The sequence below is a fragment of the Micropterus dolomieu genome, linkage group LG18 (assembly GCF_021292245.1).
Source record: "Micropterus dolomieu isolate WLL.071019.BEF.003 ecotype Adirondacks linkage group LG18, ASM2129224v1, whole genome shotgun sequence".
NCBI lineage: Eukaryota > Metazoa > Chordata > Actinopteri > Centrarchiformes > Centrarchidae > Micropterus > Micropterus dolomieu.
In genome coordinates, this window is record NC_060167.1 from 24325385 (window position 1) to 24348367 (window position 22983).

General features: G+C 39.5%; 2 protein-coding genes across 2 annotated transcripts; both read left to right on the forward strand.

Annotated features, from left to right (window-relative positions):
• Positions 1–239: 239 nt before the first annotated feature.
• dgkab (diacylglycerol kinase, alpha b) lies at positions 240–13172 on the forward strand. Its single transcript, XM_046076401.1, has 24 exons — positions 240–331; positions 962–1043; positions 2713–2789; positions 3242–3386; positions 3615–3689; positions 3836–3885; positions 4692–4766; positions 4929–5045; positions 5242–5359; positions 5586–5674; positions 7172–7282; positions 7373–7471; positions 7604–7654; positions 8574–8647; positions 8735–8809; positions 8899–8984; positions 9065–9154; positions 9260–9420; positions 9595–9659; positions 9952–10042; positions 10154–10334; positions 10504–10624; positions 10928–10988; positions 11934–13172. The coding sequence occupies exons 2-24, from the start codon at positions 971–973 to the stop codon at positions 12012–12014; spliced, it is 2166 nt and encodes a 721-aa protein (XP_045932357.1). The 5' UTR covers positions 240–331; positions 962–970; the 3' UTR covers positions 12015–13172.
• A 2800-nt stretch (positions 13173–15972) lies between these two features.
• LOC123956849 (probable nuclear hormone receptor HR38) lies at positions 15973–22108 on the forward strand. The gene is made up of 7 exons (XM_046029328.1): positions 15973–16171; positions 17389–18227; positions 18823–18952; positions 19219–19382; positions 19541–19743; positions 19849–20027; positions 20132–22108. The coding sequence occupies exons 2-7, from the start codon at positions 17391–17393 to the stop codon at positions 20392–20394; spliced, it is 1776 nt and encodes a 591-aa protein (XP_045885284.1). The 5' UTR covers positions 15973–16171; positions 17389–17390; the 3' UTR covers positions 20395–22108.
• Positions 22109–22983: the final 875 nt, after the last annotated feature.

The following is a 22983-nucleotide window of genomic DNA, read 5'->3' on the forward strand; positions in this document are numbered from 1 at the left end:
GAACCTTATTCTGATTTTCATGCTTAAAGCCGCAGTATTTAGGGAATGTGTTGACTTGATGGGACGGTACAATAAATCAAACAAGTGCGCGTGCCTATTCGCGTTTGTGTGTCTGTGCGTACACGCGCGAGGCGGCGCCACTATCTGTAATTATGTTGCTAAAAGCTCCTCCTCCGCCCATTCTTAATCCCTTATATCCGCTAATACCGAGGCAGACATTTACCCACAAGCACCAGCTGCCGTCAACTAACGTACCAGGACTCCGTGTTGTGGAGCTCCGTGTTTGGGACAGTTTGTATTTACTTCTTCAGAAGTGTGAGGAGGGAGAAAGGTAAGGAGAGTTCAGTCCTCTCACCTGTGTGGCTCTTACCGAGCAGAATAAATGAAAAGGCGCGCCTGTCACTCAATCAGACACCCTGGCGTCAGATTATAAACATGTTTGATGCCCCTTTTAAATGCGCATCGTCAGTGATGACTTCTGATTTGCTTAGCTGGTTGTACAATATGTTGCTGATTAAGCTGATGGGATATTACAATGCTTTTTTTGGTGTGTGATGGGAAACTTATGCAAAGAATAAAGCTGCACTAGCAGTATCAGTACAGACTGCTCAGAGTTCAATTAAGTGCCAATTCTTAACAGAAGTTTTGGCAGTTTTAGCTGAAATTTTAAGTGAAATTTATTTTATTTTTATTTTCCATTGACAGTTAATTGTCTGTCATTGGAGGGTGAAACTCTGTAATGTTATTACTTAGAGCTCCCTGTGTGCAGACTCCTCATCTGGTCAGATCTTGTTTTAAACCATTTATCCAATTAATTGTTTCTAAACGTGTGAACTGATATCTACACGATAAACATTTCCTAAACACACTGAATGTGGTACATCTAATTTCCACCAGTGATTCTTGGGATTTCTCAGAACAACGCCCCAGACCTGTCATTGTTTTCTCTTTGCTCATTCAGTTGATCGGCATGGCCTCCTCTGACGATGCAGAAGGGTCTCTGACTCCTGTGGATTTTATCCAGCTGCAGCATTACATGGAATGTAGGTTTCACCTCCTCACTCAACATCATTTCAACAGTTATCACTATTACTGGCATGTAAAACACAAAGAGACTAGCTGAAGAGTTTTTTTTTCTGATGCTCAGAGAGAGTCTCCTTTTTGGGAAATCAATAGATCAGTGGCGCTGAAATATTTATTACATTGCACAGATACCTTTATATCCACTTACAGCTGAATATGTGTATAGAAGGAATAATGATTTGCAGTGGTGAAATGAAACAAAGTACATTAACTCAAGTACTGTGCTTAAGAACAGTTTTGAAGCACTTCTCTGAAGTTTTTCCATTTAAAGCTCCTTTATACTTCTACTCCACTACATTTCAGAGGGAAATATTGTACTTTTACTGCACTAAATTTATCTGACAGTTACCAGTTACTTAGCTGATTAAGATTTTAAATACAAAACATATAATCAGCTTATAAATGTGACACATTGTTACAGATTAAACCACCATCTAATTAAAATAAATTTCAGAAAGAACAACTGCATCATTGACTTACACATTAATGTGTCAGTAATGATAGTTAAATACATATAGCGGTATTTTACTTTTGACTCTCTGATTTTGAATGCATGAAATTTACTTGTAATGGTATCTTTACACTGTTTTGTGCTACTTTTACTAAAGTAAAAAGATCTGATTTGGAAATTGTAAGAAAGTGAACACAGTGGTTTGGTCTTTTTACTTGTCATGGTAAAGAGAAAAATATTTGAAAAGAACAAGAAAAGCTCACACACTTAAATCAGTCAGAATACTATTTTAATGTTATTCTATGTGATTAAACTGCTGAAACATCTGCACATTTCACACCTGTGTGCTATTTACCACAGAAACTGAAAGATTAGATTTAAAAGTGCATTCTGACTAATATGAGTGTGCAAACCTTTCTCACACCTAATGGGTCAGTGACTTACTTTAATGTGTTTCCAGTTACTTTCAAACTTGAGAATCTCTCCTTTGGGAGATAAATCACTTTTCACAAACAGTGAAAGCAGTAGTCACTAAGCACCGGACATCAGCATCGTAAAATAAATGACTGAGGAAGTTCCTCATATTCACTCGCCATCAACACAAAAAACACTGTGCAGTGGAGGCTCATTCAGCATCAACACAAAGTCACAAACAAAAACTCCTAAGTGTAAGTGCCTGCTTTTGTGGCAGGTTTAGAGGTGATACAGAATTTGATAGACCTGTTGACAGGAAACAAAAAGGGGTGTGAGGCTAAAAATATTCTTCCGTACAGTCAGAGGCTTTGAAAGAAATGAAATGAGTGTGTAGGCTTTTAGTGTCGGGGATGGGGTGGGTGGGAGGGGGGGTGGAGATATTTGCCCTTTTGGATAATGGATGAATGGATAATTGCACAAGCTCCTCTCTGGACCTGAGAAAAACATCACTGTGTGTTGCCTCTGACAGCAGGGCCCAGATATAATGTAGGATACACACAGTATGTCCATGTCTACAGTTAGTGATGAGCTCACATTTGTTTTCTGATTTAGCACTCAGGAGCCATGTAGTTAATGTGTGGGACAAATGGCAAATAGACAAACAACTAAACTGGTTACTAAGAGAGACAACACAGATTCATATGAGAAAAATGTTCTTTTGTTAATTCACTCACTCTGTGACCTGTCCAATGCCCTCTTCGCAGACAGCAGTTTGAGGGTGAAAGATGTGATCAAGGAGTTTCACCCTGGGGGTCGGCTGGCCCAGCACAGCTTTGGAGAGGTGAGTTTTCTGGACAATGATACATCTGCTAATTTGCTGATGAGTTCCCATTTCTTCTAATCCATTTTGTAGAAAGTTCATGAAAAGAATGATTTAATTAGTTGTTAATTTTGGAGAAAATCTTCATTAAACCCACATTTATATTCATTTATTAAGCCATTTATTATTGGAAACTTTACAACTTTACATGTATGTTGAATTTTAAGACTGTAGCTAAATCTCCCATTTTTACACTTTCAGTTATGCTAGCCATTATTTGGAATTTGAAGTGAATCAACGTTGTGTTTTTTCCTGTAATTAGTTACAAATTACATAGGTTTTTTTCCTAGGAAATTATTAGGAAAGACCAGTCCTGGAAAAAAAAAAGGATTACAGTAAATGTAAATGTTACACTAACTCATTATTGTTGTGACCCTGAGTCTCCTGACTATGAGTTTAATTTCTTTGCACAGTGCGTCGATGCAGTGGGCTTCTCACTCTTTCTCAAGACCTACCTAGAAGTGGATGACTTCCCTGCAGACTTCTGCCAACGTCTTTTTCGCTATTTTCAACATGTAGAGCAGAATGGCTCCTCAAAGAGCCCTCTGCCCAAAGGAGGTAAATTATTCTTCGAGTGCTGCGTCATAGGAACGAGGCTGTAGGCTTAGCTTTGGAGATTAGTGCCCCTGTTCCAATAACCAACTTATGATTGAATATTTGCTTTTATTTTGCAGTTCTATGTGTTCATTCGTAATTAAAATAGAAAATCATGCTGTTTTTGATCTCTGTAATGTGTTAAAGGTTCCCAGTTTGGTCATAAGGTTTTTTACAAGTCTTTATTTTCAGGTGGGGTCTTTCTTCGTGACGTGTCCTGTTACTTCTCAGTGCTGGAGGAAGGACAGCCCCGGGAGAAGCTCGAATGTTGGTTTCATGTTTACTGTAGTGCAACTGCATTTAAAGTACAGCCACCACTGATGAATGGTTAAGACTGATGATTTTGGAAAGTGGGAGAAAGTTTAGTGGAAGAGAAAGTTCTGGATCACTGACTGACTTTGTTTTGTTTCTAGTTACTTTCAAACTTTACGATAAAGATGTCAACGGACTCCTGGACAGCTCTGTGAGTTACTCAGAATCACTGACAAGTTTTTCTAACTGCTCTGTGATTATGATGTATGTTTAAATGAACAAAATATTTGGGGTATTTTTGTATTCACTTACAACTGTAGACATGTGCACATTTATTTGTTTTGTCACATGGCTTTGTTCAGAATATTTTATTCATTTGTACAGAAACTTAAGATCAGTGCGTAAAATATGAGGGGTGTCAGATGATCTTGGACCCCTTAACAAACACAGGAGACCTCCTGAATGTCAAATTATTGGGAGTTGTAAAAAAGAAAAAGGTAGATCTCTATCTGTTCTGTAATCTTTATTTGTGAGTTGAATTGTTGAAAGGTGAAGGCGTAGCACAGAAAAAGCCACCATCCATATCTGGCTGGTACTACAGCCAGTATGAGCAACGCCCCCACACATTTGTCTAAACTACAAATAAAGGCTAATGCTGCTCCGCTGCATATTTGAAAAGCCTTATTTAAGTCTTTACAGTCCAATAATCATAAACCAGGCCATTTGCAAAATTAAAATTCTTTCTTCTTATACAAAGGTAATAAAATAGAAACAGTTCTTAAACCAATCTTATATCACAAAAACAAACAAGTAATGATTAAATAAGTATACCAGCTGTGCTTCACCTTTTAATCGGCAGATAGTTTCAGAAAAGGTCCTCACAATTTGAATGATGTTTTTCAGTATCTTACAGGATTTTCCCTTCTATGAGATCTACTGAGTGGCTATATTTTGCGCATTGATTTAGATGTTTGTGGTTAGACCCTGTGAATGTAAACCCTGCTGTTTCTCCACCAGGAGGTGGATCGCATAATCACACAGATGATGCGAGCTGCTGATTACCTGGGTTGGGACGTGACTGAACTCAGACCAGTATGAGTCTCTTTTTCAATTACTTTTTTCATTTTTAAGCTTCTGTGATTTTTAATTCTGTCATGAAATACTTGTCAGACAGCAGCTGAGAGATGTAAAAGCACGTTTACAGCACAGGAGTTAGTTAATAAATAACGAGCAGATGTTTTTGTAATTGGACAGGTCCTCAAAGACATGATGACAGCGATCGATGTGGATGACAGTGGGACTGTCACTCTGGAGGAATGGGTGAAGGGAGGCATGAACAACGTCCCTTTGCTTGTTCTGCTTGGACTGAAGGTAAAAATAACAACATTAAAGGAACATCTGACTCCACATACAACACTTGTATATTCAACATCATCTGTTTTGTTAATTTTCTAGTAATAAACCAACTTTAAATGGTATGTGAAGGACACAGCACACATTTTTTTGCTCTTTTTTTGTCTTTCATTTAGTCCTTTTTGAGATCTTTTTGTCTTCCCCTCATCCGCAGATGACCGAGAGGGACGGGCAGCACATTTGGAGGATGAAGCACTTTAATAAACCGACCTACTGCAGTGTGTGTCAGAGCATGCTGCTTGGCCTCGGGAAACAGGGACTCTGCTGCACCTGTAAGAGCTCACAGCCACCATCAGGGGGCAGCCACGCACCTCACACAGTACCAATGAGGTGGAGGAGTCACACCTTTTCTAGTACACCTGAACAGTATTTAATTTATCAGTGTCACTGCAGTTTCATATGAGTAACTATACATATATTTTGCTATGGAATTATAAATGTTTTAGTGCAGAACACTTTGTCTTGAACACGCCTGTAATAGTTGTTTTTCTACTTCAGGTTGCAAGTACACCGTCCACAGTCAGTGTGCCAACAAGAATCCCGAACCCTGTGCTCGTACCTTTGTCAAATCAAAAAAGGAGATTAATGTAAGGAGCACAACAACCCCACTTCCTTACTGTTCGTTTGGTTTTATTTCTGTTTTTCAAACTTATACAGGTGTTTTAAGTTAAAGAATAAGACTGATGATATTCTATATTTTTATTATTGTCAACAAATCCCCTGAAAACCAACCAACCAAAACCAACAACGCAGTAGTCCATCTCTCAGTACTTTCCGACTTCCCTTCTCTGCCGGTCCCAAGCTCATGTTCCTAATGAAAATATCGCAAAAACTAGTCACAAATATATAGTTTTATTTTTAAAAAGGCTCAGTGATATCCTAAAACAGTTGGGCACAGTAGTTTTTGGCCAACATCACTCAAAAAGGAGTAAATAGGGCACTCGTTGGGGACTATTTTCAGCTGTGGATTAATACATATTTGCTGCTCTAGTTAGTATATCCGGCAAGAGAACGGTTGACTCCAAAATAAACTACAGTGCCTGTGTTCATCATAACAAAGGAACATGTCACCCAGTGCAACAGTGTGGCTCAGAGATGTGTTTTTAATAGTTTTTGGACAACAATGGATCTCTGTGGCATCGAGAAATGAGTCATCAGGCTGCTGATATACAGAAAATAGCTGTTAATGATTAATTCATGTTGGTTTTGGTCTTTTCGTGAGATTTGCTGTCAATAAGAAAAACGTAGAATATGAGCAGACATATCCTTTAATGTCTTTTTGTCACATTTATACAAAATCTATGGAAAATGCCAGGGAGTAGACTTTGAGTCAAACTGCTGTTTTCAATGTCTAGAATGAACTGAAGGCTCAGATTTGTCATGTTAATGTATGAGTTCTCTTTTTACTGACCAAAAGCCAAATGGCAGCAACATTAAACACACCAACAACAGGGAACATGCATTAGTCGTAAATAAGCGCAACCCATCGAGTTTTTTTAAGTGCGGATTACAGCTGCCTGCTCTGTACATCTGTTAAACGTCCTGATTTTTCACTGTTTTTTTCCTGTGTAGTGTCACAGCCACACATCACTGATTCACGCTATCTGTAATGCAACACAATAGTGAACTGGCCAGATTTCCTCAGCTGCTTTTGGAGGTTCGAGGTGCCAGTGTGCTTTAGGGATATTTGATCTGGTGATGCATGTCTGCATGTCAGCGGTTATCCAAAAAGTCATAAATCTGAAGCCATCTATAGCTCCCACAGCTGCTCTAGGGAGGGTGTGTTCTGTGCTGATTCTTTTAAAGTCAACTATCTCATAATTTTTCCTGCAGTCCTTTAGGGCTGGCCTGTTGTTTTGCGCCACTGTAGTGAACATGAACAGTGTTCCTTGAGCTGAAGTTGGATAGCATCTTAAGACTTGTCTAGACATTACGGGTAGAAGAATGTATGAAAACAAACTCTGGGTAGTTAGAAACGAACCAGGAAGAAAACATTTATTTGAATAAAAACAAGATAACTAATAGTAGTGAATTACACCTTGTTTTTCAACCTCTGGTTTTCTTCTCCTCTGTCTGTGCCTCAGGTAGCGGCTCACGACTGGATCAGAGCTGACTGTAACTCCACCAAGTGTCAGGTCTGCCACAAGAAGATCAAAACCTTAGTTGGGAGGCGTTGTGTTTGGTGCCAGGAGATGGTGAGGACTGCCTCAGTGGACATTAAGGAATGAATTAGAGAGGATCTCTTTTGTCTAAGTTCACTGAGTCTTGTCTCTTTGTGTTTTAAGCGTCATGATGAGTGTGTTTTCTCTGGCTCATCGTCCTGTGATTGCGGGCCACTGAGAGATCATATACTGCCTCCATGGGCCATATACACCATCTCAAAGGTAAAATGAGAAGCTTACCCCCCCACCCCCCCCCCCCCCCAAAAAAAATCCAACACCATAAATGGGGGTAGGCAGATTTTAGATTTTTAGTTTATTGTTAGTTAATTGTCTGTTTGAATTTGCTTCCGGCAGGAGGAGGACACCAGCTTGTTAAATGTCACCCCTGATGGCCACATCCTGCAGGTCTGCTGTTATCAAATCTTCCTACACTCTTCTTATTCCTTTTCCAACTGTACACCCATGTGTTTTCTCTGTGAGGTCTCTTTGTAGTTGTCTACTCAAACTACCATCTGCATATCACTGCGTTTGGGAGAATCTCCAGTTTTAGTGATTTGTCATGTTATTTATTTTTGAAGATTTTCATATTTAAAAGGACTGTGCCAGTGTCTTTGTAGTCTGTTCGGTTCAGTTCAGTGTGTTGGACAAATACATCTGCCATGGTTATGTCTGCTTTTGCAGGGACAAGCCCGCAAATCCTGTATTTGAGTTTAAAGTACCAGACACTCACCTCCTATAAGCTAGAAACATAGCTGTTGGTTTGTTCCTTCATAAAGAACAGCAGCTGTCAGGAGCTTAAAATTAATGTTGGTTTAATGGCTGAGGAAAAGTAGCAAAACCTGCAGAGATCCTGCAGCATAATCCACTATGGATATACTGTACATACTTTCTGTTTGTAGCTAGGACTGATTAGCTTGGATTCCTTTTGTATGTACATTTAAGTAAATTTTTTAATATTTACTGCCAACATTTTTAGTTAAATAATTAACGAATATTCCTAAAATCAAAATATCTGCAGTGGCAATTAAACTTTATCATCATAATGTTTGAATGTTAAAGAAAGCAAACCTTTTAGTGGAAGACAGGACTCTAACCTGGGTCTTTGGTGTACAAACCAAATCTTTCTCTTTATTCGACGGCAGCAGAAGTTTGAGTGATGCTTCCTCAAAGTTATTGTATATATGAGATTTGCTTTATGTATATATATGTATATAAACTGCACACTATCCTGACTCACACCATGTGTCCTTACATATTATGTGTGTGTTTTTCAGATGAGTTACATAATCCATCGGATTTCAATCTGTCCTGTATTTTTCTTCAGATTGTTCCAGTTCCAGACACCCACCCTCTGCTGGTGTTTGTGAACCCGAAAAGTGGAGGAAAGCAGGGTGAACGGTACACAGCTTAAAGTCTTGATATGTTTATGTACGTTTCTTTTACCCCTAGTGTTAAAGTAATCTACTCATTGTATAATTTCCACAGAGTGCTCAGGAAGTTTCAGTACCTGCTGAACCCACGTCAAGTTTACAACCTGTCCAATGGAGGTCCTGCACCAGGGTACAGTACACTTTCACCACTATGACACTCACAGTTGGACTGCACACTTCGTTAGTATCTTCACATTAATGTTGTGTTTCTGTCCTCAGACTGCACTTCTTCCGCAATCTGCAGAACTACAGGATCTTGGTGTGTGGGGGAGACGGCACCGTCGGGTGGCTCCTAGATGCTATAGGTACTGACGGTCCTTTTGGATTTCAGACAGGTTATTAGGATAATTGTCTCTAAGGTTAAATATTGAACCTGTGGTTTCAGACAAAGCAGACCTCCAGGTGCATCCTCCAGTATGTGTCCTTCCTCTGGGCACCGGGAACGACCTGGCTCGTTGTCTGCGCTGGGGAGGAGGTAAAACCATCGACAAATTAACTCTAAACCGTCACAGAGATATTGACGCTGACATTACGCCTTATGTTATGCACTTCTTCTGCTCCTTCTGCCATCACACGAAAGGCTACGAGGGGACAGACTTGAGAGAGATCTTGAAAGAGATCGAAGCCAGTGATTTGATTGTGATGGACCGCTGGAGCATCCAGGTGATACCAGATGACCCCCAAGAGGCAGGAGACCCCGTGCCCTACGAGATCATCAACAACTACTTCTCTATTGGTGTGGTGAGTCACTGCGACACCAGGAAGAAATTACATCACACTTGATTACAGAGTCATTTCTTTAACAAGAAAAAAATGCAAACAATCTTTTTCCTGTTGACGTACATAGAAACATGAATACACTGCCTAAAATATGACTAAATTTAATTTTTGATTGATTTGTGTCCATGTGAGCAGGATGCCTCTATCGCTCATCGTTTCCACTCCATGAGAGAGAAACACCCCCAGAGGTTCAACAGCAGGTTAGGATTACCTTACATTTATTCATTTAGCTGACGCTTTTATCCAAAGCGACTTACAATTGCTATACATGTCAGAGGTCGCACACCTCTGGAGCAACTAGGGGTTAAGTGTCTTGCTCATGGACACAATGGTGGATGTCTCACAGTGGGAATTGAACCCAGGTCTCCCACAACAAAGGCAAGCATCTTATCTATCCGCCATCACCTCCCACTAACTCGGTGAACAAAGTGTGCTTTCTAATGAAGATTTTTTTTAATCAATAAAGTCCTTGCTGTTTTTGGTTATTTTAAGAATGAAGAACAAACTTTGGTATTTTGAGTTTGCCACTTCTGAGACCATCTCTGCCTCCTGCAAGAAGCTGAAGGAGTGTCTCATGATTGAGGTGAGCTGTTGTGCCAAAAGTAATCATTTGTAATTCACATAATTGCTCATCAAGTCTTGCGTCTGTCCAGTTGCATAAATACAAAACCACATGTTGCTTTGCCTACAACAGTGCTGTGGGAGTTCTCTGGACCTGAGCAGCATGTCTCTGGAAGGCATAGCTGTCCTCAACATACCCAGCATGCACGGAGGCTCCAACCTCTGGGGCGATTCCAAGAAGCCTGATAGTGTGCCAGAGGTGGAGCACAGTGAAGTTATAACTGACCCTGAACTTCTTAAAACAATCTCACAAGGTGAGACTTGTCTGGTTGGACGATTCATTTCTGTACTCTCCTAAATCACCTCATCTTTAGGGTCCAAATCTTGTCAATAAGCCCTGCCTTCGCTCTTGCGTGCAGATGGCAAACACTTTGAACTTGATCTGTGTGTGTGTGTGTGTGTGTGTGTGTGGTTACTCCGCAGATATGAGTGATAAGCGTTTGGAGGTGGTGGGGCTGGAAGGAGCCATAGAGATGGGACAGATCTACACTGGGCTGAAGAGTGCCGGGCACAGACTGGCACAGACTTCCCAAATTTCCATCAGGTTGTGTACTTTTACCTACAGGGCGATGACAATAACAACACCTGACAATATAAGACAACTGAATATGATAACACCACATACTGCAGGCTCAAAAATAACCACAGAGTGGAATCAAAACAGTCTTTACTAGAATTGAACATAATAATATAAACAAGGTTGTTTATGGCTGTTTTTGATAGCGTTATACTCTAACGTCCTCCTCTGTGCAGTCTGGCGTAAACAGACACATTTGAGATAATTCTCACATACCGAATAAAGAGTACAGTATAATTAAACCTCACTTCCTGTCCTCCCTGTGTGCAGGACAATCAAAGCCCTGCCAATGCAAATCGATGGGGAGCCCTGGATGCAGCCTCCATGTACTGTAAGTGTTATTAGTCAATGTAATTCAGTGACAGGAGTCAAGAGTTAGACATCACATTTTAGATTAATTAAAGCCAGAGGTGACAGCGTTGTAGTGTGCAAAGTAGTTACGTTTATTCATAGATTTATTTTGATTACTGTGGCAGAGACACGTTACTACCACAGCACAGATAAGAGCAACAACGTTCCTGTTGGTCTTGCTAATGTGGTCAGGGGAAGCTTGAGGATTGGTCCACCAGCTTTGTGATCAATAGCAAACAACCAACCGAGTATCCGTCCATCCCCCAGTTACCCATAATTCATAGCGCTGTAATGTTAAAAATTACAGAAGGGGAAATCTGAAATCAGAAAAACACATGTTCACAAACAAAAAAGCACCCAGCACAGGTATTTCTAATATTTGCCCTCACTGATAAGTGATTGATTTAAAAGGAACAGGCAATGTATTAAAAACACCTTTCAGTATTACATCATACAAACTGCAGCCTCCAAAATGACCACACAGTTGAATCAACACCTCTCTTAAACATTTTCACCAAAAACTGAACATTATAACCTCATGAAGGTAGGATTTATTACAATTTTGTATTATATTGTGTTAGTTTTAATCAGGTGTACCTAATAAACTGGCAACTGAGTGTTTAGAGCCCTTGCACCCTATCATACTCACTGATCATGCTTTTGACATAATTTAAAGTCAGTGCTTAGGGTGGACATTCGTACTGTGCCACAGAGAGCTGAACTACACAGGAGGTGTTTAAGTATATTTTTGGAGACATATACCAGTGAACAACAATAGGGAACAATCTTGATTTAATTGAAGACGACAGAATATTTGTTTTACCAGGCTATTTGGAATGATGCATTTTTTTCACAAATAATTAAAAAGATGTTCACCAAAATTGTGTTTTTTTATTTTTTATTTTTTTTAAAATATTTATGATAGATCCACATAACTCACAAGAACCAAGCTAACATGCTGATGGCTGCACCAACAAAACCATCCGGCTTCTTTCACCTCAAGTAGATTAACGTTTCCACTGCATCCTCCAGTCTGCTGAGGGTCGCAACACCCCCCTGAATCATCGTGAAAATGATGCAGGATGAGAATTCAAAGGAGTTTGTCTATTGGCGAGTGTACAACTGTGTGTGTTTTTATTATAAACATTATTGTTTGTCTTTTGCACTTAATCCCTGATGTCATTTCAAATTATTTCAGCATTTAGGCAGAGACCACACTGACAGACCTCAGTGTTAGCAGTCACTATACTCAATCTGATCGCTGCTGTTGTGTGCCAACTTAAATGTAATGGATTCTTATTTTTGTTTTTGTAAATAAACAAGCAAAGCACGTTGTGTATAGGGATAGAACATATTTGTTTATTTTATGTTGTGATAGCTTTTTTTGTGGTTAATCAAACTGTGTCTTGTTGAGTTTTACCTGTACTTCCTAATGTAGCTGGTGATGAACTGGCTTTGTTCAGCCTTCAGACCCTCACAGCAGCTCATCTTGTTCAACAACAACATCCTACCTGTCTTTTCACTGTCGGTCTTCATCCAACTGAAATATAATGTAATGTGTTTATGTCAGTGTGTGTGGTTTTTTTTATAGCTCTGCCAAATTTACCATGTTAAGTATTAAAAACCAATACATTTCATAGTTAAGGTGTACTCGACAAGAGTAATGTTAGTTTCTTCTGTTTTGTCATCCTGTAACTTTGCAGAGTATGTGATTCTCCCATTGGCTTCTCAAAAACAGCCACAGAATACACAGAAACACAGGGAAATCTAATGAAATATCACTGCTTATGAAATCCTGCAAAATATAATATAAATATATTGTAAGTCAGTCATGTGTTGGATTATCAGTGTACTTGTTGTCATGTAACATGCTTGTAAAGTAATTTAATATCTTGCCATAATGTCACATTGTGTAGCTGTCACTTGCATGTGTGTCTTGCAGTATTGTATACTCAGTTTGAGGGAGGTTTATAAAGCTGAACGAGCAGATAAAGGAATTGCAGACAATTTGTTGCACCACTTAAAGTTTTTGTTTACAAAGGGATTATTTGGATTTAAGACTTTATTTTTTTTCTCTTTGTAATATATTGTCTGACCTTTTAAATATATGTGGAGATCTTGAGTGTTTGTTGCAGCTGAATATGAAGCTCTTGTTCAAATTGAATGAGACAACAACAGAGGTTTGGTTCAGTTTTTGTTTGTGTGTTTGCACTCTCAAGGAAGAAAGTATCAGACATGAGGACTGACTGTCACTGAGGGTTGGGGATGATGGAGGAAAGAGCAGAGAGGAGAGTTGGTGGAAATGAAAGATTAAACAAATATACATGGCAATTGAAAATCAAAATGCTAAGCTAAAATAATAAGTGAAATGATCTTATATTTGGAAGTGAAATCTAGTTGGACTTGTTTTGAGTATAAAAGGGTTATCCGGTGCCGACGAAGCAAGACTGAATTCATTCTGGTAAATGTCACTTGCTTTGTCTGGATGTGAGATTTTTATCTTTGTTTGGGTAATTCTTTTAAAGGCACATGGGACATGTCTGTCGAAATGTGTCTGTAAAGTCACTGAATTCTCGTTTTAAGTCAAGTTGTCTGTTGTGAAGTCAGAAAAGCCTTCTTTTTTCACAAGAAATAATTGCCAGTGCTAACATAATATAGTAACAAACTCTATATAAACCAATTTTATATACAAACTGACTTGTTTCAAGAATATACACGAAACAAGATTAAACAAGATCCTTGTGGTCATAAATGGCCTAATATCATCTAAACAACAGAACAAGTGACGCATACTGGACCCTTTCAGAATATACATTTTATATTATAGGATTATTGATGCATTATTGTGTAAGCATCATTTTAATGTTCCAGCTGGTAAAGGTGGGGCTGATATTCTATTTATTAAATATACTGCCTGGTAGTTTAATCTACAATAATAAACCATTATGTATTTGTTGATTAGATTTTGTATTAATAATATAAATCAGACAAGTAGCTGTGACTAAAGCTGTCAAAGAAATGTACTGGAGTATAAAGTATAATATATGCCTCAGAAATGTAGTGGAGTAGAAGTATTAAGCAGAATGAAATGTAAATACTAAAGCAAAGTTCAAGTCTCAAAGTACTTGAGTACTTGGTACCACTGCAACCTCACCAGCTGCTATGTGTGGTTTTATGCCAAGACATTTTATCATTTCTGCACACTGAGGTAAAGCGAATTAAACTTGTCTAATGTTGACAGTCTGGCAACAGTTTAACAAGACGCACCAAAAAAACTGCTGTTTGTTACTTTAAAAATACACAAATTAAAAAAACGGTGTTAAAATCTCAAGTTGGTAGGTCTACATTTTACCATAAGCGTATTAACAATGTTTAGTAAAGCATTCCCGAGGCTACAGTCAGCACAACATGTTTGATTCTTAATGATACCAGAGCAGGAGCGCTCAATTCACATGTGCAATGTTGTTATAGTATGTGCACGTTCTTTTGTCTATGTATAGATGTGTGTGTGTGTGTGTGTGTACCACGCCACCGTGTGTGTGTCCTTTCATGCCTGATTGACAGAGACAGAGATAATACGTCCAGTCAAGTTTGTTATTTTATATCCATACTTTACTCTAACCTCTGTAATTAACTTCATTAACTCCAGGATGGCCTGTGCGGTCACATTCCCTCTTCGTAAATAATCTCAACTTCTTCCCACCCTTGATCCTTCTCACTTTCTTCTTGCGTAAAAAAATAAATTAGATCACACCCAAAGGTCCCCAGAGAGGGATCAAGTGTTAGTGTGTGTTGGTTTTTCTGGTTGTTGTGGAGAAGGTTATGACATAAGGGGTATTGGGTGATGCTTAAATTGATGCTAACAAATGGACACCTGCAGCTGTGGCCGTGACATCCAAAGTGCAAATTGCCTGATGATGACATTACAAAGTGAAATGGTTTGTGATTTCACATCTCAAAGTGTAAACTGTTGTTACAATCATATTTTGTGGGTCAGAAGTTGTTCTCAGTGCTTAAATTATAAATTTATGTTGAAGTGTCCATTAATAACCATTCAAAAAATTATACCTTTTATAATTGAGGCCAGTGTAAACTGGATCAGTAAACATCTCTAAGATTGGGGCATTAGCCCAGAAATGAATTTCATAGGTAAAAAATGATTCAAATGAAGTTGTAGAGTATCCTCACACACAGAACTAATTTTACTAGAAGTTGTACAGTGTATGATTGTATATGTGACAATAAACTTGATTTGATTTGATTTAATGGACCTTGAAACACGATTGTTTAGTCAAATGTAAAAATATAAGCTTAATTAATGTGAAGATCCAAAGTGTTTAATATCAAAAAAATGATAAAACATTTAAAAAAATAATAAAACAGAGAAAATCATACCATGATGAATTTTTATTGATCTCATTGACATTTATAATTTTATTTCATCTGTCTGCTATAACAGAGTTTGAGGCATATGAGATTTGTATAAAATATAAATATAATGTTTTTATTTCATAAATTTAAACTGTAGGCTACTATTGAACACTTTTGGGTCTCATCACTAATCAAGTATTTACATTTTCCTCTACGAGTTTAGTTGAGAAGGGTAGGGGAGTTTTTAGCTGTTCTGTGAAAACAAAAAACATATTTTATGAAAAAAACACACAGGTGTTTCCTGGTCTGTCAGATGATAACACACCTCCCCGTTGTAACCGTGTGTAATATCTACATTTCCAGTCGCAAATCGTCTGCACCTCCAAACTACGGCTATTTTTAGCATTTTTTCTCCTGTAATATCCCCACGTGAGCGCCGTTGTCGTTGTTGGTTTATATTTAGAACGCACGCTCCCCCGGCTCTTGCGTCAATGGAATCCCGTCCGTGCGTCACACGGAAGAACGTCTGTGTCGAACCGGGCGCTGATTGGCTCCCGACCCGGAACGTTCCACCGCCCCGTTCGCCTTTTTTGGGCATCGACCCGCCTTTTTGTCGACGCAGCCAAAATAAAGCAGGAGTGTATGGTGCCTCCTGCGTTGGTCTGACCCAGTGTGTGTGTGTGAATGTGTTTGAATGAGTGTGTGACAGCAGCTGGCGGAGGTGACATTCATCAGTTTCACTCGTTTGGAATAAATGAAAAGCTACAAAATCTGGATATTTACATGAACCGGGTAAGTGAAAGAGCACTGTTTTCATTATGTTGGTTTTTATTTATTCAGGGGGCCACATTAATGCTGGTGTGTGGTGTATGTGCTTGCCTTTATGCTTAATTATAATTTCCATAATAATTTAAGCTCATGGGACAAAACTGATTGGACTGTTACAACAATTCAACCTTAATGTTTAAAGATTTCATATGTGCCTCAACCTCTCTCTGGTATATCAATCAGAGCTATAAGTTTGTAGCAAGTTTGTTTGGTATAGCCTACCTAACTAAAACTAATGTAGTCTAATACAACAGCACTGCAAAATCTTTTATCAACTGCCTGGTCCACATTCCCAACTAAACGACTCTCATGATTTTATATGTTGCATGTTTTATGTGTGGCTCTATTACAGTTGCTTTAATAGAAGATGTAATGTGTATCTGTAGGACATAAAACACAGGTTGGACACTTGAGCAGTGTGGTCTCCCCACGTGTTGAGCTTTATTGTAAGTTTCAGGAAAATAATATGACAATTTGGTAGAAGTTTGAACCGTTTTCAAAGTGTGCTCAGGTGTTCTTAATTTTTGTACTGAAAATTGAATGAGGAAGTTCGCACTTCTGGATACACGCCCATTCCCCCCCCACACACACACACAGACACACACAGACACACACAGACACACACACAAACAGGCTTTACCACCTTCCCATTTCAGCTGGCTTTCAGCCCACCCTGACATACAATCTGCAACACTCCCTGGTACAGTCCCTATGAGAGGGTTGCCCTCCACTGAAAGGGGTTTTTAGAGCATTAACAGCCAGTAACTCAATATCTGACAATATCTGATTGCTCCACTGGACCACCCTCTACATTTTCTTTCTGAGACCGTGCGTGTTCAAGGTTTTGGAGTAGACTACTGTTTGGATGGTTAAAGTGGGTGGGGAAAAAAATGCTGACCTAGATCATTTAAGCAATATCTAATTTACTGGGATGTATGAACTTCATTGCAAGCATACCATATACATATGTTTAAACAAACAACTTCCTATCAGTCCTAGTTATCCCCAGTGATTTAACTTGATTTGAATGGGAAAAGTAAGCATAAAAAGTAAAAGAAACTTTTTTTTGAATTATTAAAACATTTGTTAAATTTTAATGACACATATTTAGTATATTTATGGATGGACAAACTTTGGGGTTTACTTTCATCAGTAGTAATTGTTGCTGTCCTCTGTCCTAGAGATGCCCTGTGTACAAACCCAGTATGCATCCCTGCCCCATGACACCTACTTCAGCTCTGAGTTCTTGAACGCTGACCTCAGTGCCAAACTGATGATGGACATAAGTGGCCAAAAGGACCAGCTGTCTACGTCTTCGTTGCCCAGCATCAACACCTTGGTGGGAAATGGCTACATGGGGGAGTTTGATGCTTATTCCTGCAAGATTACCACCTCTCCTCCTGCCTCTACAGTTTCATTCAGTCACGATGCGGTAGCTGAAAGCTCCTGCCCTCAGATGCAGAGCCAAGCCTTCAAGCTGGATGATCTCCAGGTGTATGGCTGTTACCCAGGATCCTTTGCGCTCAGCTGCCTTGATGAAACACTGTCGTCATGTGGCTCTGACTACTATGGCAGCCCAGTTTATGCCGCTACTTCTCCTGCAACGCCGGGCTTTCAGTCCCAGTCTGCACCTGTCTGGGATTCCCCTTTCAGTCCCTACCCCTCAGCCCCCCAGTCCTCTGTGGCTGATAAGGCCGCCATGGCCCAGCAGCTCTCCTTTTTCACCTTCAGCCCGGCACCAGGGCAGCTCTCTCCCCTTGGGCAGCATCAGGACGCTCAGCCAGGCCACGAAGACCCTTTCTTCCTGTCTCCTCAGCAGCATGTCTCTCCTATTCATTGTCCCCCCATGTCCCTGGAACACGTACCACTGGAAAGCCCCAGGATGCTGGAGGGAGCCATGACGTCTCCTAAAACCCACAACCCAGGATCCAGTGAGGGCCGCTGTGCAGTTTGTGGTGACAATGCATCCTGTCAGCACTATGGAGTCCGCACCTGTGAGGGCTGCAAAGGTTTCTTCAAGGTGAATAGCTGAACAGGAGGTTTATTCTACTGAGACTGGGGAAACATATCGGTTGATAATATCTTATTGCAGATTGCAGATGCATACATGTTGGCCAGTAGGTAATTGAAGTATTGAAACGCCAAAGAAAGGTTTGAGATGTAGTAGTAGAAATAGTAATAATAGTACAGTAACATCGTAAAGTTTGTCCACCAGAAAGCACTGACAGGTTTAACTGCACTGTGTGCCGCTAAGTACATAGCTTGCTCAGAAGACAAATTGAAGATATGCTTATCAAAAGTGTTTCCTCATATTATGTGTTTGTGTAAAAAAGTATTATAATTGTGTTCTCTTAAAAATCTATATCAGTTTCAAAAAATCCAGTATTGTTTGATGCTAACTACTGAGTTATGTAGTTTTGTGTTTTTGTGAGAGCCCCAATACTAATGCAGGTGCAAAACAGGTGACGCTTTTTGTACAATAATACAGAAATCCCGGATGCTAATCTAAGATAGGATATTGTGCAGATTTGTTGGTCAGTTTCTGTCATTCACATTGTCATATGTGTTCAGCATTATAAACCTATAGTAATGTAATTATTTCCGTTGTTTTATAGCGAACTGTACAGAAAAATGCAAAGTATGTGTGCCTCGCCAATAAAGACTGTCCAGTGGACAAGAGGAGGAGGAACCGCTGCCAGTTCTGCCGTTTCCAGAAATGTCTTGCAGTGGGAATGGTCAAAGAAGGTAATGCAATGTCAGACTCTCTTAAAGCTTTCGGTGACTAAAGAATGACCGCTTGAAACTGGGGTTTGTAATGACAGTCTTGTGAAACCAAAGCTAGGAATGACAGACATATAAAACCAGAGCCTTATAGTGCCAGCTGCAGGAAAAAGGAAACTGAAACTGATACTGATAGTTGTTTTTTAAATTGTGGGGTGCAGCGGCGGCAGTGTTAGAGTCACTAACGTTTGCTTTAAGTGTTCCTCTCCTCTTTTCTGCCCATTTCTTAGTTGTTCGAACAGACAGCCTCAAAGGTCGCCGAGGTCGCCTGCCATCCAAACCCAAGACTGTGGCTGAGGCTTCATCCACGACCCCCAGTGTCAACATAATAGCCTCTCTTGTCAGAGCTCATTTGGACTCAAACCCAACCCTTGGAAAGCTTGACTACTCCAAGGTAAATCTCAAGACTTGCAGTGTGTCTTTTTGTGCTAATCAGTTATAGTTACCTCAGTACAGGATGCAGAATGAAAGCACAGACAACTCGAACAGCTCACTGATGGTATTTGCAGGTCTTTTCAGTAGCAGTGACCTTTCCCTTCTCTTCCTCCTCAGTACCAGGAAACAGTGGACAACCTAAAAGAAAAGGAGGATGCCGGCGATATCCAGCAGTTTTATGACCTGCTGACCAGTACTTTGGATGTGATAAGAAACTGGGCTGAAACCATCCCAGGGTTCACAGATTTCTGCACAGAGGACCAGGAGCTGCTCCTCGAATCTTCCTTTGTTGAGCTCTTCATTCTGCGACTTGCATACAGGTTTTATTTTTTTTTTTTTAATCCACATTAACTAATATTTTACTCTGAGTGAAGAATGTGCACCTTTCAATGTACTGATTGTACTGTTGGTTTGAAACTGTGCAGGTCAAATCCTGAGAAGAACAAGTTGATCTTCTGTAACGGTGTGGTCCTCCACCGACTGCAGTGCGTTCGCAGTTTTGGTGACTGGATTGACTCCATCATGGATTTCTCCCAGAACCTTCACCGCATGAACTTAGATATTTCCTTGTTCGCTTGCCTCTCAGCGCTAGTTATCATCACTGGTGAGAGCTTCTGTTTACTTTTCATTACAGTGGATCTGACTGCATTTGAATTTAATGTTTATATTTAGGACTGTGTTTCTCATGAGAACACCTTTTGCATCTAGATCGCCATGGCCTCAAAGAGCCCAAACGGGTAGAGGACTTTCAGAATCATCTCATCACTTCTTTAAGGGAACACATGAGCGGAAATGGATCAGAACCAAGCCAGACCCAGCCCAACTATCTTTCCCGTCTTCTGGGCAAACTCCCTGAACTGAGGACTCTCTGCACACAAGGCCTACAGCGCATCTTCTACCTGAAACTGGAGGATTTGGTGCCCCCTCCACCTATAGTGGAGAAAATCTTTCTGGATACTCTGCCGTTCTGAAAAAACATGAAAACAAACACCTTATTTGTAAAGACAAAAATGACAGACTAAAAGAACCCAATGTGAGGTTTTATCCTTGGACTCTACTGGTTAACATCCTTCTTTCACACTGACTGTGCTGACAAATGTCTGACATTGTTCAAGAGACCATTATTTTTCTAAAATCAAGTTTGAATATGGTACCTGTGTGAGTACTGCAGAAAGACTGATATCAGTTCAGTGAAACTGTCACAGACAGAGCTGAAATGGTATTAACAGTTCAGGACACAGTTTATATATATTTTGTGTGCATTTGCAAAATGACTTCATTGCTGTGCTAAATGTGTGAATGTTGTCTTGCTACGCAACTAGTAAGACATGGATCCTTGGTTAGATGCAATGCAGTGATACGTACTCGTACTTTTCTTTAAAAAAAACTAAACACTAATCTTTGAAAAAGCATGTTTTTAAAGTTGATTTTTGATCCCACTAAGGTGCTGAGGTAGTAGACTGTTAAATTTGAAAAGGCAGGCAGAACCACACCTCCTGTTTCTTTAAAGAACTGTGGAGTCCTACTCAAAAGAGAAATGTTTACTCATTTCTTTGTATCACAGAAGATAGTTTTAGTCCTAATCGTGCTCCTGTGAAAGGTCTCGGACCAAAGTTTACTCTTATTTTGATACTACCAGTTACAAACCTTATTGCCTTAAGCTTAACAAAATGTTCTGCCATAACTCTTGTGCTGCCATTTTGCAACACCTCATAAAGGCTGATGCTGGCAGCGTTCCAGTGTTCCGCATGTCCATGTAATAACACATTTTTTGGCCTTTTAAGAACAAAAAATGGACTTGCTGAATGAAAATGCAAAGTGCCTTTTATAAAACCTTAGTCCTAGAACTATAATAAGTGACACTAAGTGAATTTTCATTCCAAATATCACACACAGTGAGCCCCATTTATGACAGAAGTGAAATAATCAATTCCAATGTCACCGTCACAACTCATTTCATCCTCGACTGATGAATATAACTTCAGGTCTGTGCCAGCTTTTGATACGAAGTGCCTGAAGGATGCAAGTGTCAGTACAGTTTGACAAAGAGGATACAATACTTGAACACGCACTGTTGAACTGGAAGGACATCAAGTGATGACAGGTGGTTTAAGATCTACAAGAACTGTTCACATGTTTTTGAGGCAGTGAAATTCATATCTACAGTGACACCGTCCAGCTTAGAGACTTAATTAAGTTAAAGCATCTTTTTGTATCCACGATTAGATACAGTTTACCCTTTCTATGATTATTTGCCCAACAGTGCTTGAAAATCCAAATTCATATGCAGACATTTCATGTTTGACATCAACTGGTTTCTTGTCTTTGGCTGCAAATACATCACCTACATGTGCTTTGAACCTCAACTCTGTCTTCATGAAAAACTCTCCTACCGTCTTCCACATTCTTCTGAATTGAGCAGTTTTTCTATATGTTGGATTTATTTTTTATTTTCATCTCAAAATGGACTTCTGAAGAAATCACAGTGAAATGTGACAAGAAGATGAGCAGCTAAGAGCACAAACAGTGTTCAAACAGTTTGAAGAATACTTCTTTATCCTACTCTATGTGTTTTCTTTGGGCCATGTGTGTGTGTGGACTATGAAATTACTGCCAGGGCTTTTGTAAAATGGTGCAGGAGTATTAAAAGAGAATATTTGATATTAAATCTTTTTGAAAATATCATTGGTTGCCATTGTTTAAAGTAACCTGTCCAGGGTGTACTCCGCCTTTCGTACCTTTAGATGGATGGATGGATTATGTAGAAATTGTACCTTCAAAAAACAGCTTCAAAATCATTTTCATGATACACTGACTTGTAATAGGGAGAATGACTACTCTCCCTCCAGGCCCGGAGAGCCTGGTTTTGCACTATGTAGCATTGAAATCCCAGGCAGGAAACCTATCGCCAGAATGACTCTTCAGCAAGCTAACATTAGCAAAATGAAGAAGCTAGCTTGATATTCTCAGTATGAATATCATGGCAGAGGCAGCAAAGACACTGAAGAAGATATTGTCTGAGGAAACGAGCCAGAGACCGGACAAGAGTAAATAACAGACTGGCTTTTGCTCGTTGGCTTGAGATAAAAGAGCTAAAAAAAATGATGGTCAGACGCTCAGCGCTAGCTTTCTTGCTGTTGGACTAGTAGGTAATATTGCTGTCTTGAGTTGTTACGCTTACTTGATGTTAGGCTCTGTTAGAAAAGTTGTCGACATGCCTAGTTGTTTTTATCATAAGTAACATAATAATAACAAATGCAGGTGTACAGCTGTCCTTATTTATGAAACTGTTGGGGTGCCAAATTGCCAACACTAAAACACTAAACCTTACATCTTGCTTTAAATGTTAGGAAATGGAGATGGAGTGATATAGAGTCTCCTGTATGTAATTCATGTTGCCTTTGTCAGATAATAGTTTCTATACTATCTCTACAAATATATCTGTAGTTTTCCCTGGTTTCTATTGGGGAGGATCAATATTCAAGTTTCTCCATACATTTGAGTTTAATTTCATTAATAATTCCAAGAGACAGAATATATTTTGTATCTGTCTTTGGAAG

Excerpts from the sequence above, each read along its gene's own strand:
- dgkab (XM_046076401.1), top strand. The coding sequence starts at position 971 with ATGGCCTCCTCTGACGATGCAGAAGGGTCTCTGACTCCTGTGGATTTT. Across the intron at positions 5,360-5,585 it reads ACAGGGACTCTGCTGCACCT|GTTGCAAGTACACCGTCCAC; the intron begins GTAAGAGCTCAC and ends TTTCTACTTCAG. Across the intron at positions 5,675-7,171 it reads AATCAAAAAAGGAGATTAAT|GTAGCGGCTCACGACTGGAT; the intron begins GTAAGGAGCACA and ends TCTGTGCCTCAG.
- LOC123956849 (XM_046029328.1), top strand. The coding sequence starts at position 17,391 with ATGCCCTGTGTACAAACCCAGTATGCATCCCTGCCCCATGACACCTAC. Across the intron at positions 18,228-18,822 it reads GCTGCAAAGGTTTCTTCAAG|CGAACTGTACAGAAAAATGC; the intron begins GTGAATAGCTGA and ends GTTGTTTTATAG. Across the intron at positions 19,744-19,848 it reads ATTCTGCGACTTGCATACAG|GTCAAATCCTGAGAAGAACA; the intron begins GTTTTATTTTTT and ends GAAACTGTGCAG.